Below are 16,442 nucleotides of genomic sequence, written 5' to 3'. Positions count from 1 at the left end.
CAGCAGCATTGCTGGGACAGTGTGGGACAAAAGAAGATATATAAAAGAAAAATGAAATTACAATTCTAAATCAAGGGAACATTTTCCCACCATGTAATTAAGATTCTTAGGAGACCCTGTCGAAAACAAGAAACTACAGAAATAATGAGGAAATTAACGAAAAAGGAAGTGTTACCTGTCAATGTTTAATTATCAAACCTCTTTTTGTAACTCTAACACTCTCCACTTGCTCCAGAGACCCAGATAATGTCTTTTTTTTTTTTTATGCGCGATATGTTGGTCAATGGTCAATTGAATGACAGCTATGCAGCCCAACACTGAAGAGAATATCAAACCAGTAAACATAACTAAAAATTGCACTCAAGGCAACAACCAGGATTTGAATAATATATAAAAAAAAGTCTCATCATGTATCCCATCACCTTTTTCCAATACCTTTTTGTCACACGAAAGCAATATAGACGGGGGTCACGGCACCACCCGATTTGGAGAAAAGTCCAACTTGCTTTTTTTTTTTTTTTCTCAAGCATGTATGATTGGCATTTCTCATATGTATACATTACTAGCTTAATGTTTAACAACTACTGCTGCTATTTCTTAAAACTATCTCCAATCACCCTATTTTACAACTGATATCACTTGCTTTACAGATTAATGCAACAGCAAAAAGGAACACTAAAAAAAGGAAAAACTAAAGTCAAAACAGCAGTAATAAAAAAGAATTATTGAAATAATTTATATCTTTGTATTCTCATGGAAAATTTTGTTTAGAAATGAACCACTGGATCAGTCTAAACATAGGCACAGTTTTTAAAAAATAAACAAATGATAAAAATTATAAACACGCCATCATTAGACCTTTGTTCTCTATGGTCAAGAAGCAGTTAGCATAAGTTATCTTGAGTGAAGGTGATGTAAAAAAATAAAATAAAATAAAAAATAAAGTGAATATCAAAAGAAAATATAACAAGATGACAAAGTTAAAATTACGGCAGCAGCAGTAAATGTGAAGTTCCAAAGACTTTTTTTGTTTGTTTTTGCATACAATTGTATCCTTGCTCACATAATAGATGCTTGTAATTACTGTAAATACATTGGCAATGGGAGCACGGTTTATATGGTTAAAAGATTTGCCACTTAGCTCACAGTTACTCAATATATATATATAACTTCATATATCTTCAGTTTTGGCAAAGAGATGGAAATATTTTCCTCTTGTATGATTCGGAATGAAACATAAGTGGGGGTGGCTGGGGTCCTAAAATGACCGTGATGAACTCTGGAGTAACACAGAAATCAAGTCTCAGACGATTGACCTCGTTTCTGCCCAAGGATGGCGAAAGAAACATCTTCTTCTTCTTCCTCCTTCTTCCTTCCTCCTCCTCCTCCTCCTCCTCCTCCTTCCTCCTTCTCCTCCTCCTTCCTCTTCCTCCTCCTCCTCCTCCTCCTCCTCCTCCTCGTATTTGCCCCCGACACTGATTGTGGCCAGTCTGTTTTCTTTACAGTGTATGATACACATAATGGGGGCGGGCAGGCGAGAGGGTGCAGAGCAAGTGGAGGGTTTGGAGGTAAGAAGGACTGGGATTGAGCTGCTCTTGGCTCAGACCATGGCACGGTATGGTCCCTGCATCTTGAGGAACTGGATGATGAAGGAGGGGCCTCCCGCGACAATCTGGGGCGGCAGGTGGCTGAGGGGACAGTTCTCGATGCTCATGATGGACAGCTTGCTGCACAGTGCCAGCTCGAACGGGAGGCTGTGCAGGTTGGGGTTGTCATTGAGGTACAGTTCCTCCAAGTTCTCCAGTGTACCTGAGGACAGACATCAGTTACTGATGTTAGTTGCGTCGTGTACTGAAAACGATGCTGTCACCAAGGGAAAACGGGTCTAAAATCAACAACCTACGAGCAATACAGGTCAATAAAATATGATTTTCAGGAATAAAAAAAAAAAGTGCTCATCGCCACTCTTGATGCAATAATTCCGTTGTTATACCAATTTGAGCTGTGATTGTAAACATACGATTTGAGAAGGTTACAGTACAAATAGTAATATATCTAGAGATGTTCCGATACCAGTATCGGTGTCGGCTCCGATACTGCCTAAAACGCTGGTATCAGTATCGGGAAGTGCTGGAGTTAATGCACCGATCCGATACTACGTAATAAAGCCCTAAAGAAAATCTACGTTAAAGTAGTTTATTTATGTTCTTTTTCCGTTATAACTGACTGTCAAACTGGATAATAACAGAAAGTTCTGTGGCATTCATTGTTTGTGTTTGTTCATGTTTCACAAAGAGTTTAACCTGAGCCAGACTGACAACAAAGAAAGAAATCATATCACATCCATACAGGGATAGTAGTATACTATACATATTATTATGTTAAAACATAATAAAATATATGATGCACTGGTATCGGATCGGTACTCGGTATCGTCCGATACGCAAGTTCAGGTATCAGAATCGGTATCGGGAAGCAAAAAATGGTATCGGGCCATCGCTAAATATATCTTCTTTTTTTTTTTATTGATTATTATGCCATTTTTCTTGATTTATATGTCAATTTGAAAAGAAATGTGGAAGAAAATGCTCAAACGCTCATGCACAATTTCTAAGACCCAAGGTGACGTCTCCAAATTCCTTCTTTTATCTGACCAAACCCCCAAAGGATTTAATTTACTACCATATATGACAAAGAAAAGCAGAACATTCTCACAAGGTTTGGTATTTTTGCTTAACTGAAATAATAAATGATAATAAATAAATGATCAAAATAGTTGGTAGTTAGTAGGTCAACTAATCGTTTCAGCTCTAATAATACTGCATTACTATATTTATTTGTACCAGCCCTGGAAAGACATGATATGGTTGAAACACTGTAGTTTTTTAAATGACAAACTATTAGTGGTGATGTTCATACATTATACTGTATAGTCATACTAAAAAATGATTGACATGTAGTCGTTTCTAATGGCAACCTAAATACCTCTAAGCCTTCTAAATATACACCCACCTTTAGCTTCTTCCTCCACTCATTTTAATCTCTAGCTTAACTCCTAAGATCAGCAGTCACCAGCCTAGCAATGCTAACCTAATCACTCGGGGGAAGAATCAGAGGCGGGACATACTGTTAAGCTCTTAAATCCTAATGGTTAAGATAGCTTTCATCAAGAAAACAATGCTACACTTTAAATAAAAAAAAAAAGTATGTTATAGTTTATAAAATTAGATTTTCAGAAAGTGCCACCAACTCCTTTAATATTGTTGATGACACAAACGAGTTTGTAGATTATGATAAATATTAGAGTTTACCTAACTTGTGTGTATGAACGTACAATGTGCAGGTCACGTACAGTCGTACATTGTCACTACAGAATAATGAGCTGTAGTTCTTTTATTATTGTTTTACTGCGTTTTTGTGTTTAGTTTAATGGTGTGTTAGATGTAACATATGTTAAATGATAACAAAATGATGCGCCAAAATTTAAGATTGTGGTTTTCCCACTCGTCTCCTAGACACACTTTTCACCTACAGTAGAGCGTCCCAAGATCAGCTCTGGTTCCCCACCATCACTGAAGGCCTTTGAGTAGTAAAGTAAAACCCTGAACAGATAAGATGAGCATGTTACTGATCTAAGTAGTTGGGGGTTTGAGGGAAGTACTTACCAATCTCCTCTGGAAGGTGTTGCAGCAGGTTCTCCCCCAAACCAAGATGAGTCAGGTTGGTGAGGTGGCCAATGCCTCTGGGTAACGTGGTCAGCTGATTATTTGTCAACACCAATTTCTAAAGGGTTGTTGAAATGAGAATTGCATTTACCAATCGCAAAGTATAATTACAATCAAACCATTTATAACCCTGTTATAACCAACACCGTCGCCCTCACAGAGACCAAATGTGGATGATTATCTAGTGGGTAGACAGCATGTTCAATAACCCGTTCCTAAAAAATTTAAAATTATGATTTGTATATAGCCAAGGATTAGCCTCTCAATGTTTTAGTTTGCTGGAATGACATTACATTAGTTTGAGTATCTTTGACCTATTACTGCACACCAGTTCACTCGTCCAACACCATCATTAAATTATTATTAGTTTAATTAAATGAATGGCCGTTATAGGTTAGCCAAAACATGCACCTCCAGATTCAGGAACGGTTTTTATTCCCACAAGCAATTTGCACATTAAATGAGAAAAAAAACAATACTTTCATCCACTCATGCTGCGATGCACCTGCACTTTACATTACAGTGTGCAATTGACCCTTTGCAAACACGCCACACGACCACGTGACGGCGCCATGACGGACGGCGGAAGCACAGGCTAAACAGTAGTGGATGAGCGGAAAGTTTCATAGTTTCAATCAGTTTGAAATACATAACACTAAATAAACTGTATTTATGGCTTTATATGGCTTCTTCTATTGAAAAACAAGTTGTCGTGCCGTTATCGGTCGAGGTAGGGCATCTGGTAGGTGCTCACAAAGAGCCGTATTTGGAGAAGTTGGAGATAGCAGGATTGCATACCGACCCTTAATTCGTTCTCCCTCCGTTTTCACGGACCTCATTAAATCACCGAGTCTGCCCGACTTCAGTCCACATGATCTGTACCACTATGTGGTAAACGTGGTTTCCCCATATACTGGTGCTGATCTCAAAGCTTTTAAAAGTCTGGATGCTTCCCAGTTCTTTGTAGCTGGCTGGGTGACAGGTACGCGATGCTACGCTAACGGCGGGGGGGAGGTACCTCATAATGGCAAAGATAAGACATCAATCTAGGGTTTATTTTGTATTAAAATCTATTCTTTACTTAAGTAAAGATTTATAGAACACGTAGCCCATGTTTTTAGAGGACATGGTCGGTCGTGGCTACCCACATACCGTTGTTCACTGGGTGTGCCAATGCAACTTCCTAGCTAATGGATGCCTGAACGTATCCCAGCTCTGGGAAGTGCAGTCATTAATTATCTATCACACGTTAATCCATGCAGTGTATATGATAAGTAGTAACCAGAAATAATTGTAACATCTAGCCATCTTCTTATCTGTGATTATATTCGCTGTGTAGCCTATGTTTAGATTTGACCGGTGGATATTACGACGCGATGGGTAGCAGCTAGCAAGCAGTCCAAAGCTAGCTGCAGCTAGCTCGTCAGCTAGCCGGGGTAGGAGCTCCGCAGACCCGCACTTAACTCGTTTTTGAAGCTAGTTTCCGTGCCATGTCATCTTTATCTTAACCGATATTTTTTGTATGTGTGTTAAGTTAAATGATCAAGGGAACGGCTTTCTTTTTTGGATATGTAGCTAGGTCAGTGAATAATCGATGTTAGCTAGTTATGTGGGTCATCATCAGGTTGGACCGGTTAGCAGGACAGCTGGTTAGCACAGCAGCTAGCTGGTTGAGGATAATTTTATTAAATCACTCATTTAAAACAGAAAGGCAATACATACACATGCTTGTGTTGGTGAGGATTACTCTGCAGATTGTGAATGTAGAACACAAACGAAAATTTACAAGTTTAGCTTGCCGTCTTTCTACAGCATAGATAGAGCTATATATATATATATATATATATATATATATATATATATATATATATATATATATATATATATATATATATATATATAGCTCTTCCGCCGTCCGTCATGGCATTCATAATTCGCGCGAGTGGAGCGTGACGTCTTGTGCAAAGGGTCAATGCGAGTAAATCATTTACCATTTTACTAAATTATTTTACCATGTTTTAATCCTTTTACCAGCTTCACATTCTCTGCTCTATGTTCTTACTTTAAATGTACTATAGAATTAATATCGTTGTATGTACTTACAATTACAATAAAGTCAATTCTAATTCTGGTTCTTTCAACCCACTAACCAGGATTGGATACTGTTTTAAAAACTGTGTTGATACCAATTGTGATTTGGCTTACTGATTTAGGTTCGCATTAGTTCCTGATTCTTATTACTGGTCCGTTATTAGGCCCAGTTCAGACCAAAGAGACTTAATTGAAACTTGCATGGCCCCGGTCTACAATGGTCTGAAACCTTCTAGTTTACATCAATGCGACTAGACAAGATGGTGCATCATCTCCACAGCAACGACTCTCTTTACTTCCGTTCCAAGTTCCAGCTTTTCAGTTGTTTTTTTAGCTGGGTATAATTTGTAGCGTCTTAAAATATGAATTGGGGATAGTGATAGTGAGATACTTGCTACAGTTGCATTTCTAGTAGTGATCAAACGGTGAAAACGTCTCATTTCTCTGATTTACTGCTTTGTTCCAACGCCTCTCCTTCTCTACATTCACTTGCTCGCGCTTGCTTCTTGAGACTCCGTCCAAAACTCTGCCATTTCATTCAGCTGACAGTTACTAAGTGACCTGACCAGCTAATTTCGCTATGAGTTGATAGGCTGTTGAAACAGGTGAGGTCCCTTACATTCTAAAACCAGCCACTGGCGACTAGCGGAGTCGCAGGTGATTATCAGCTGGCTTGAGTTGAGCTAAAACTGGCCAGTTCAGACCCCTGCAACTTTTCCCTGCAACATTCTAAAACTGGGCTTCAGAGCAAGAAAATAAGTATATTATATATAAGTATATTAAAAGCAAAAATCCACCTTTATTTACAGCAACATTTGAGGCACGCATTGCCATCTGTTGCAGTGTGGGATATTACCAGTCGCTGAAATCTTAATTTAAAAACTTTTACAGGGCCCTCAGCCATGAACTGAAAATGAGCCTTACCAAATGCATCTAAAAGAAATAAGCAGCAGATTAGATTCTAATAGTTATTATTACCCATAGCAACAGATACAAACCAGATACTACAAAATTCTTTAAAAATCATTAACAAAGAGCCTCAAGTATAATGGCGAGAACTGCATTTCTGGAAAACGTACCTGTAAATCTTTAAGATACGCAATTTCATTAGGTAGAGATTCCAACTTGTTTTCCTCTAAGTCAAGTTCCCGTAGCTTTCTCAAATTCCCAATACCATGCGGTAACTTCTTGAGAAGATTATTGGACAATATTAACACCTGTGGAGATAATGGAAAAGAAAACAGGTCTAAAGTGACAGTCTTGCATCATGGCACAAGCAATAAAGCAATCAGTCTTGACACAGAATCAACATCTTTCTGTGTCTTTGACAATGATGTAAAATAACCAATGAAGACATTGGTAATTTTTTGATTCAAGTGAAACCATGAAAATTAAAAAACAAAAAAAAGGTATACTACTCACACTGCACTGCTCTACTAATATTCATGTTTAGTGTGACTTTATACTTTTATTTGCAGCCAAAACTCAGGTTACTACAGTTTTTGTAGTGTCTGTGCAGTAGTTATGCATTTTTAACCAAACCCAAAACTTAATACCGTGACTAAGAGTTGCTAAGTAAAGTCCTAGTAGGCTATCTGTTTGTTACACAAGCCATTTGCCTCAACGATACACTCCCAAGATAAGGGTTGTAATGTCTGGCTCCAACTCTTTTATTCCTAATTACTGGTTGCACAAAATCTACAATTTATGTAATGGTACCTTCCACTTCTTCAATAAACTCACTGGGTACTGCAATGGCAAGCTTAATTACTACTATGTGTGAATGCAAGACTTACCTCCAGAGAGACTAAACCACAGACATCCTCTGGGATCTTTGTCAGCTGATTGGTGGCCAGGTTAAGCTCGACCATGCTAGTCCATGTGCCAAAGTCCAATGGCAGAGATGTTAACTGGTTGTCCTGAAGAAGACAATGGCATACCTTTATTAGCAAAATAACAATTCACAGGGTCAACACAACAACAACGCTGTTCAGAAGGCTGAGTAAACTAGTGCACTATGGCAGTGTAATATGCCAGGAAAAAAATGTCAAACTACATCCAGTATGGACATACACCATGTAACAAGTTAAAGGTTTTTAATGGCTGTGCACGCCTGGCTTAAGGCCAGTACAGTTGAGATAAATACTGTATAAGCAAATAGGCATTTGTTTCGATGCAGTTCCACTCTACGGTGTTGAATTAAAGTGGCACTGGCATTTAACACACAGCATGATGTAATACTACATGTAAATGCAGTATTTTATTTCTGGATTTCCTGCACTACTTCTTCTCACTATGACAAACAGATTCTCACCCTGGCATCAAAAATAGACACTTAAAAAAGTATGTACAACCTGGCTTCTTTAAAATAATGAAAGATGGGTAACACTTTACTTGAAGTTTTCTACATAAGAGTGACATGACGCTGTCATGACACAGTCATGAAACATGAACCCTAATTCTAACTTGTCATGACAAAACCGAATGGCACTTACTAAAAGAGGCGTTATGTCATAAACGTTTATGACTTGTTTATGCTTTATGAGACGTTCATGACAGTGTCATGTCACTCTTATGTAGAAAACGTCAAGTAAAGTGTAACCGAAAGATTCATCATTAAACCTTGTTCTGCTTTAATTGTACAATTATACACACCTTTACAGTACCAGCTCAGTTGTATTATAAAGTATCCAAGTCAACAGTACACAATGCTGAAGACCTACAAGGCAGTGGATTTACCATCTCAAATTTACATTCCTCACTACGTATGTTTAAGATTTAAAAACTTCTATATTACTTATGTGAGTGTATACGTTTTGTTTCTGACATAGTATAGCTCAGGTATAATTTAATCTCACGTTTTCACAGGCCTTTTTTTTTTTTTTTTTTTACTGAAGATATGTTTACATGTCGCAGCAGGAAATTCACAGGTGTATATAAAATAACTATAATGGCTGAATTTAGCAGCTTCAGTTTCAGGGTCCTGGCATGCTGACTCACCGCCATGGCTTACTGGGACACTTGAATAGAACAGAGCCATCATTAATGTTATTAATAACACCTGTGCTTTTGTCTTATGAAAAGTCTAAATGTGTGCTGTCTAGTCATCAAAGACTTTGATATCTTGTGATGCCGTGATCACACCTGACTTTGGCAAAAATAAAAGTTTCAAGCAGACAAAATTAAGAAGGTATTGATTCATGATTGTTTCTACATTGTTTAGAAAGTTTAAAAGACAGCTGACTTAAGAATTTATCTCAATCATTTTACAAACAAGCATGCATATATACCTTCATGTTAAGCTTGCTTAACACTTTGGCTCTGGAGAAGATACCAAAGGGGATCTTGTTGATGCGGTTGTGCTCCATGTTGAGGGAGTAGATGGTGGAGAACTGGGATGGTCCACCCACAGGGTACGACTGGAAGCAGTTCCTTGCCAGTGTTAGACTGGTCAGGTTAACCAAACTTGACAGTAGGCCCTGGTCAAGCACAGCAACAGATGTATGAAAAGGACAGGACTTCATCACTACAGGCTGTGATTTTTACTCCGGATGCACGAGTGGACCTCAGTTATACACAAGAATTTAAGATTAGCTCTATGCAAAAAACAGTTATTATAGACTCTCAAGGCTCCAAGATGAACGTGTTGTTTGTCAATTTGTTTTTGAATTTACAAGAGCATTGCAGGAAACAGTTGATGTTAGTGTAATACAAATTAAGACTGCAAGTGATGAGTATTATTATTTTTTGTTATTATGTAGCAATGATATTTTAAATGGCATTCTATTTTTGGTTCCACGTACCTCTGGCAACACCGAAATGTTGTTGTTTTCAAGATTTAGCTCCTCCAGTTCTCGACATGTGGCTAATGATCTGGGGATGGCTGACAATCTATTGTATCGTAGACCTAAACGATTTATGCTTGCCAGGTTGCCTACAATGACAAAAAAACATATCTAAGTAAACTTTTATTTTACCTTAACATTGTTAAAATAATTATGCAATAACGTTGGTTTTGAGTCGTAAAATACACTTAATTACCTATAGTCTCTGGGAGGTCCAAGAGCTCATTGTGCTGCAAGTCGAGGTTGGTTATCTGTGTGCAATTCCCAATCTCCTTCGGTAGGTGTTCCAACTGGTTATGGGCAACATCCAGAGTTATCAGGTTGCATAGCTCCCCTGCAAAAAGATGCACACCAAATTCAGATATTTAGCTAAAGATGAAAGCACTTTCATTAACCCACCTGCTGTACTGAAGACATCCATTCATTTATCTCATTCTTCACAAAGTCAGAATGCCATTGGTGCATAGCTTACGAAAACTAACCAAGTGTTGTAGCCACTACTCTCTCTTACAGTACAATAAGACACTAAGTGTACGGGACACAATGAGCAACTGAATTCATCGCTTCAACATTCAGTAATTTGTTTGTGGTTTTTAACAGTAAGATATGTATTACTGCTGGAGCTGAAGAAGGGTGTGTACTCAATACCCATTAGTGCTAGGGCACAGCATAGTATAAGAATGTTTTACTGAACCGAATAAGATGTGCAAAATGCATTATGAGCACAAGATAAGCTGCACTGGAAATGAACGCAAGCTGACTGCTATAAACCCATTGGTAACCGACTACCTCCCACAATTATTTGATTTCTCATGGCCACTAGGCAAAACAAACTTGCCTTAATTAGAGGAAATTATCCGGTCTTTACACATTTTTGCTCACCTATCTCTGCGGGCAGCTGTTTAATTTTGTTCTCACGAATGCTGAGCATAGTGAGCTTGGATAGGTTTCGGATGTCCTTCTCCACAGTTGTAATGCGGTTGAAGCGCAGGTACAGCGTGGTCAGAGATGTCAGCCGGTAGACCACAGCCGGTATCTCTCTCAGCTTGTTGTGCCGGAGGTCGAGCATTCGAAGCTTCTTAAGGGAGTCCAGGGAGTCGGGCAAACTGGTCAGGGAGTTCTCACTCAGGGCCAAAGTGACCAGGCCTAATAGGCAACCCACCTCCGCCGGCAGGCTCTGCAGCTTGTTGCTGTATAAGTAGAGTTCAGCCAGCTGCGTCAACTCCTTAATGGAGGTGGGCAGCATGTGAATAGACCTTTTAGATAGGTCCAGTCTCATTGAGTTCTCCTCCCGACACTTGTTGAGCTCTTTGATCACCTCGGCATTGCTGGACTTCTTGCGCGTACCTGGTGCCGGGTTTGGCCGCTTTATCGTATTGTCAACAGAGAAGGCAACACCCGGTGTTGAGCTGCTGGTGTCCTTCTTTCCTTCTTTGGCATCTTTCCCTTTGGTCTTCGTTTCTTTGCCACCATCCTTTACTAAGCCGGCTAGAGCCTTGGCCTCCTTTTCCCTTTCTTTCCCGGCTGGACCACCTTTGGGGTCCTTCTCTTTCGGGTCTTTTTCTTTGCCTAAAGTACTACTCATGTCGACGTTATCGGGCCTCCTGTAAAGTTGCTCATGGGAGTCTCTCGTCAGGTTACTTATTCGGGAAAAAAGAGACACAGATAGCCAAGGAGGCTTTTAAAGAAAACATCCCTATACAGGCCCACACATTTTTTTTATGATCCTTGAAATAAAGGCCTTGTGATCCAAAGGTTTTTGGGATACTTTTGATACTTTGTTAAAATGCCATGGGAGAAAAAATCCTTTGAAGAAGCTGGACTGTGGCACCCATAGGCCACATGCTTAAGTGTTTGAACTGCATACAATCCCAGGACCTTCGGATATAAGTTCAGGCTGCAAATGTTATCAAGTTTGTTTCTTTTAATCCCTCGAAGATTTGCTGTTGAGAAAAGAGAAATACATTTTGTTTACATTTACAATTTAATTTTCACACAATGTGTTCCTAAGGCTCATCCTTTTTGTTTTCTGCCAATTTACAGAGAGAAACAAAATCTGGAACAAAACTAATTTTCATCTGGATTTTCTGTCCTCATGCATCCAAAAACTGTTAACATTTTCTACTCAAAGATGACACTGCTCGCCACAATTTATAGTAAACAGGGTCTTCTAGTGGGGGACACAGATCAGAATATGCTCCCACTGTTGGAGAGTGAGGAGGAAATTGAGAAGAAAATGCGAATAAACTCAGATCAGATTCAGATCAGATCAGATTCCCTCAAATAAACACTGATTGACGAACAGTGAAAGCGGCATTTTGCAGGTGAACCACTAAGGCTGGGTACCGAATTCAATACAAAAAAAATTACTTTTTTTACTCTTTAGTATCAAAGTAAATCTAATGAGCGTCGGCGAGCCAATAGGCCCACAGCACGCTTCTACCAAGATCTAATAAAGTTTTCTGATTGGCTGTCTTACGTTAGATTTGTTGCTGTAATGTAATTTTTTGTAAAATTGGTATCGAAAAGCAGCCGGGTTGGTCAGTGGGTAGAGCAGGCGCACATATACTGAGCGGTTTATGCCTCGATGCAGAGGTGCAGGGTTCGATTCCGACCTGTGACGATTTCCTGCACGTCTTCCCCCTCTCTCTCTCCCCTTTCTCACCTAGCTGTCCTGTCAAAATAAAGGCAGAAAAGCGGGGGAAAAAAAAGCATCTTTTAAAAAAAATAATTGGTATCGAAAAAAGTATTGTTTAGGAATCGGTATTGAAGTCACGGTATTGTTATTGAACATTTTTGAACGATACCCAGCCCTGTGAACCACACCTCTAAAGAAAACTTTTTCATGGCATAAGTCTAAAAGAGAGGTTTTCCAAGCTGTCCTGCCACAACAAATCCACACCGACACTCCTCTCTCAACAGATATTATGCGACATGGGACACTATACTAATAAATATTAGAATAAAGAAATATTAACTATCATTTAAACTAATTTTAAGTTGGGCCTGCTGTGAGCTAAGGGTGCAATGTAAGCTCCATTATGTAGAAAGAAATGCACAAATAGGCCTACATTAAAAGGAGCCCTAATACCCTGACAATATTCTTCTATATTTATGAGGCATGAAAATCTGTTGAATGTACTGAGCATAACCATAACCTCACACGAACTTACTCCTACTAACTAAAAACATGGCCCAGCGGGTGTTGACAATACTGTAAGTCTACGGCCCCCCACTAAACATGCATTCAGCTATTTAGCCTTCTTCTATGAAGCCTATAACGCAACAATCGCATTGAATATTAACATCTCAAAGACACCAAGACAAAACTCTCAACTCTCTGGATCTTACATGACAAACTGAGCCAAAATGTCTCTGGAGGCATGTCTCTGTTTAGTCTCTGTTGCTGTTGTTCCTCTGTGACTGTGTAAAGCTCTCCTGCACTAGTACAAGCTAAGCTGTGGCAAAAAAGAGAGGCAGGTTTGGCTCAGGATCAGAGATAAGTAAAAAGGTTAGGACTGCTGAGAGTAATCTTTAGAAGTGGCCTTCAAAGCATGAAGTCCCCACAACAACAGGTAATATGACCTTTTTGGTAAGAGCAATAGCAGCACCCCTAATATGACAGAATGCTTGACAGTGTGCTCGGTAAATAAAAAAGGTATCCATTACTCTTTCAGACGATCATAAATAAGAGGGTGAATCACTATTATTGTAGAAAATAATTATTAACATAAAATGAGAATAACCAGGCCAGCCCAACTGCTGGGGCTATCCAACCCAAACTGCAAGCAACTTCCTTTTATGGTTGTACTCTCTATGTCCCTGCCCTGGTACATCATATGGTTTATAACAAGCCACATCTAAACATTATCTGTATAAAGTCATCTCTCTATTTAAAGACTTGATGTTTTCCGCTTAAACCTTAAAACAAAGACAAAACAAGACCAGAAAAAAAAGTTTATCATTCAATTCAGAAAGGTCATATCCTAGTTAATTTTACTAACTGTAATGTTTATGACTATCATATCAATTTTTGGTAAAGAAATCAAGCTTAGTAACCCATGCAGGAACTCTTGTTTATGGCTTGGCCAGGTCATGAGAACAAAATATTAACCAAACCAAAGCAGGTATACATATTTAGGGCAGTGCCCACTTGTTTTGCATGAATGTAATGACTGAATAGCCTAAACAGTCTGAACATAAGGGAGGGGATATGTAGAAATGTAAACAAACCGTTAGCTGTGCAGAAAACAGCAGAATCACTATATGGACACTGGCCATACAATTAAATGGTTTTTTGATCAGAAAACTGCCCTATTGATGGATGCTCTGAATCGGTTTAATGCCTTAACATCGGCCTTCACAACAGCCTAGTATCCAGTTGTGGAGGAAGCTTTTTTTTTTTTTTTTTTTTTAAACGTCCTGGTTGTATGTTGACCAGAACCATTGGACAATGTCAATTCAACAGGCAAGTGCTAGGACAAGACTTGCAAGAATGTAATGAGTTCCATTAAGTTAATACTACTCATTTAGTAGAAATACATATGAGGTTCAACTCATATACAGCTTCAGAGAAAAGCTAATGCATGTACTTCCAACACAACCATAAAGAGCTACTACACACTTGTAATTCATGGCACTTGCAACCCACATAGAGACTAATGAAGTTTCCATTAAGGATACATTGGGCCCATCTTACAATGCTAGTGCATTTAGGCCTAAGCAGTACTGTCTACTGTTCTCGTGCTTTTGGTTGTTCATTTCAATGCCTTTTTGATTAAATAAGAAATGCACCATTGTAAGGCAATCAAAGAATACAATAAAGCAAATGTAACAAACTGAAGTTATGATATGACAAAATGCACTACAGATTCGGATTCAGGAAATATCTAAGACCCAGATCCTGTGTTACTGCTTGACAGTGAGCTACTACCGGAGTGTAAGAAATTACAAACCAGGAATAACCTGGTCTGTCAGTGAAAATGGTTATTCGTGTAATATTGAGGTGAATAGCAAACCAGGAGGTGAGGTGGCAGCTATCAGCTACTGCTACTACACAGCACTCCACAGGACGCAGCTAGCTTGATGGCTACATGTGCCAATGACAAATCCTTGGAAACAGATTACTGATAAAACGGTAACAGTTCGCGATGTCAAATCGTATTTTGAAATTAATTAATTTACATAACATGGACACCTAAGGAAAAAACACTAGGGTTGGTACCATTGTTTGAGCATCACAATCAGAATAGGATTTATTGCCAAGTACCTTAACACTTACAAGGAATTTGCCTTGGGGATTGGTGCATACAGAAACGTATTAAAAGGAAATAAACAATAAAGCAAAGTACTGCAAGAGAAAAGAACATAAATATAGAATATTACAACAAAAAATAGGTAAAAGACACGATAACCTTACAAATATGTGCAATATAACTGCTTTACAATAAGAAAAACAAGGCTGCCAGGTGTTGTGCAGAATGTGCAAAAACGTTGAGGGAACGTGCAAAAGTTCAGGATATATGTGTAATTCTGTGATATAATACCTTGACGCCAACAGTAATGCTAAATGTTACGTTTTGGCTGTTAACCTAACATCAACTCACGTAGGCTAAACACATCTAATGTTAGCTAAACCAGCCTTGAAAGTGACTGGGAGAAAATATCTACAATACATAGATCTTGTGACCAATCTTTGAAAAGATGGAAAATTCACTGGCTAAGCCTACTAAAAGAACTGACAACAAGGCAGGAAATAAAAGCAGCTAAGCTAAACGTCAACAGCGAACGTCAGTTGTGCCAGACTGCTAACGTCAGCTAGCGAGCCCGCCAGCTAACAGTATTTTAGCAAGATATATTGTGAGTCAAACGAAACAAAGTAACAGTACGGCCAATGTGAAATAATAAAAAATAACGTCTATTACTACGCGTATAGGACGGTGCAAAGGATGTGGAGGCTTTCCCTGGCATACTTACCAACATCCAGCGGTTAGCTTTCTCTCAAGCAGAGCTACCTATGTGTAGGCCCGAGTAGAGCGGCTGGCGGACGCGGACCGACCCGTCCGCCGTGAGTTCGACCGAGAGGGGAAATCTCTGCTGCAGCCAGCTAAGCGGGCAGTAGACACCCAAAGAGAACAGCCGGTGGAGACAGCTGATATCGCAGCAGAACGGCCACTTAATTAAAGCACACAAGGTGCGAACTAACTGTAACACAGTGTACAAGATCCGTCCTTGTATTGAATATTAGCCGAGGAAAAAAAGAAAACACTCTGAAAAACAGCGGCCATTCCGAAGCTGAACAAAAGAGTGCGTTCGTACTCACCACCGCAAAATGACACTTTAATGTTTCACACGCCGTAACAAGCGGCTGACACGTGTATTATCTTTGGAGTGGTGCGTTATCGTGCTGTGGGGGTGAAACATCCACTGTTAATGATATAATATAGCTAACTGTTTTACCTTCAGAGGTGTGACTCCGCCATCCTTGCTGCTTCCTCCTCTTTTCCTACACTGCTGCTCTCTGCTCCCCTCCCTCCCCTGCCACCAAACTGCGTCATTCGCACGCCTAACCAATGTTATCACGAGACTTTGAAATACAATCAAATATTCTATATTAGTCTTAATTTACATGTATAGAAGTATAGTGTACATCTTAGAAGTAAATAATGTTTAAGTTTTGTATGAAGTAGTAGTAGTAGTAGTAGTAATAATAATAATGTATTAATTGCCTAATAATAATATAAATAATAATAATAATAATAATAACAATAATAATTAATAA

The 16,442-nt window shown here is 39.0% G+C and overlaps 1 protein-coding gene across 3 annotated transcripts; it reads right to left on the bottom strand.

The window, feature by feature from the left end:
• Window positions 1-1,429: 1,429 nt before the first annotated feature.
• On the bottom strand, window positions 1,430-16,195 carry shoc2 (SHOC2 leucine rich repeat scaffold protein). Of its 3 annotated transcripts, none has more exons than XM_078278780.1 (9): window positions 16,121-16,195; window positions 10,544-11,604; window positions 9,858-9,995; window positions 9,620-9,750; window positions 9,107-9,295; window positions 7,613-7,735; window positions 6,896-7,033; window positions 3,666-3,783; window positions 1,430-1,809 (listed from the first exon to the last, which is right to left on the bottom strand). In XM_078278780.1, the coding sequence occupies exons 2-9, from the start codon at window positions 11,244-11,246 to the stop codon at window positions 1,601-1,603; spliced, it is 1,749 nt and encodes a 582-aa protein (XP_078134906.1). In that variant the 5' UTR covers window positions 11,247-11,604; window positions 16,121-16,195; the 3' UTR covers window positions 1,430-1,600. The 3 variants fall into 3 exon arrangements, with proteins under 3 accessions (XP_078134906.1, XP_078134916.1, XP_078134924.1); XM_078278790.1 differs by lacking the exon at window positions 16,121-16,195 and adding an exon at window positions 15,984-16,073; XM_078278798.1 differs by lacking the exon at window positions 16,121-16,195 and adding an exon at window positions 12,141-12,255.
• Window positions 16,196-16,442: the final 247 nt, after the last annotated feature.

The sequence above is a fragment of the Sander vitreus genome, chromosome 2 (genome assembly GCF_031162955.1).
Source record: "Sander vitreus isolate 19-12246 chromosome 2, sanVit1, whole genome shotgun sequence".
Lineage (NCBI taxonomy): Eukaryota > Metazoa > Chordata > Actinopteri > Perciformes > Percidae > Sander > Sander vitreus.
The sequence above is the reverse complement of the archived record's forward strand: the minus strand, read 5'-3'. Positions and strand labels throughout refer to the sequence as shown.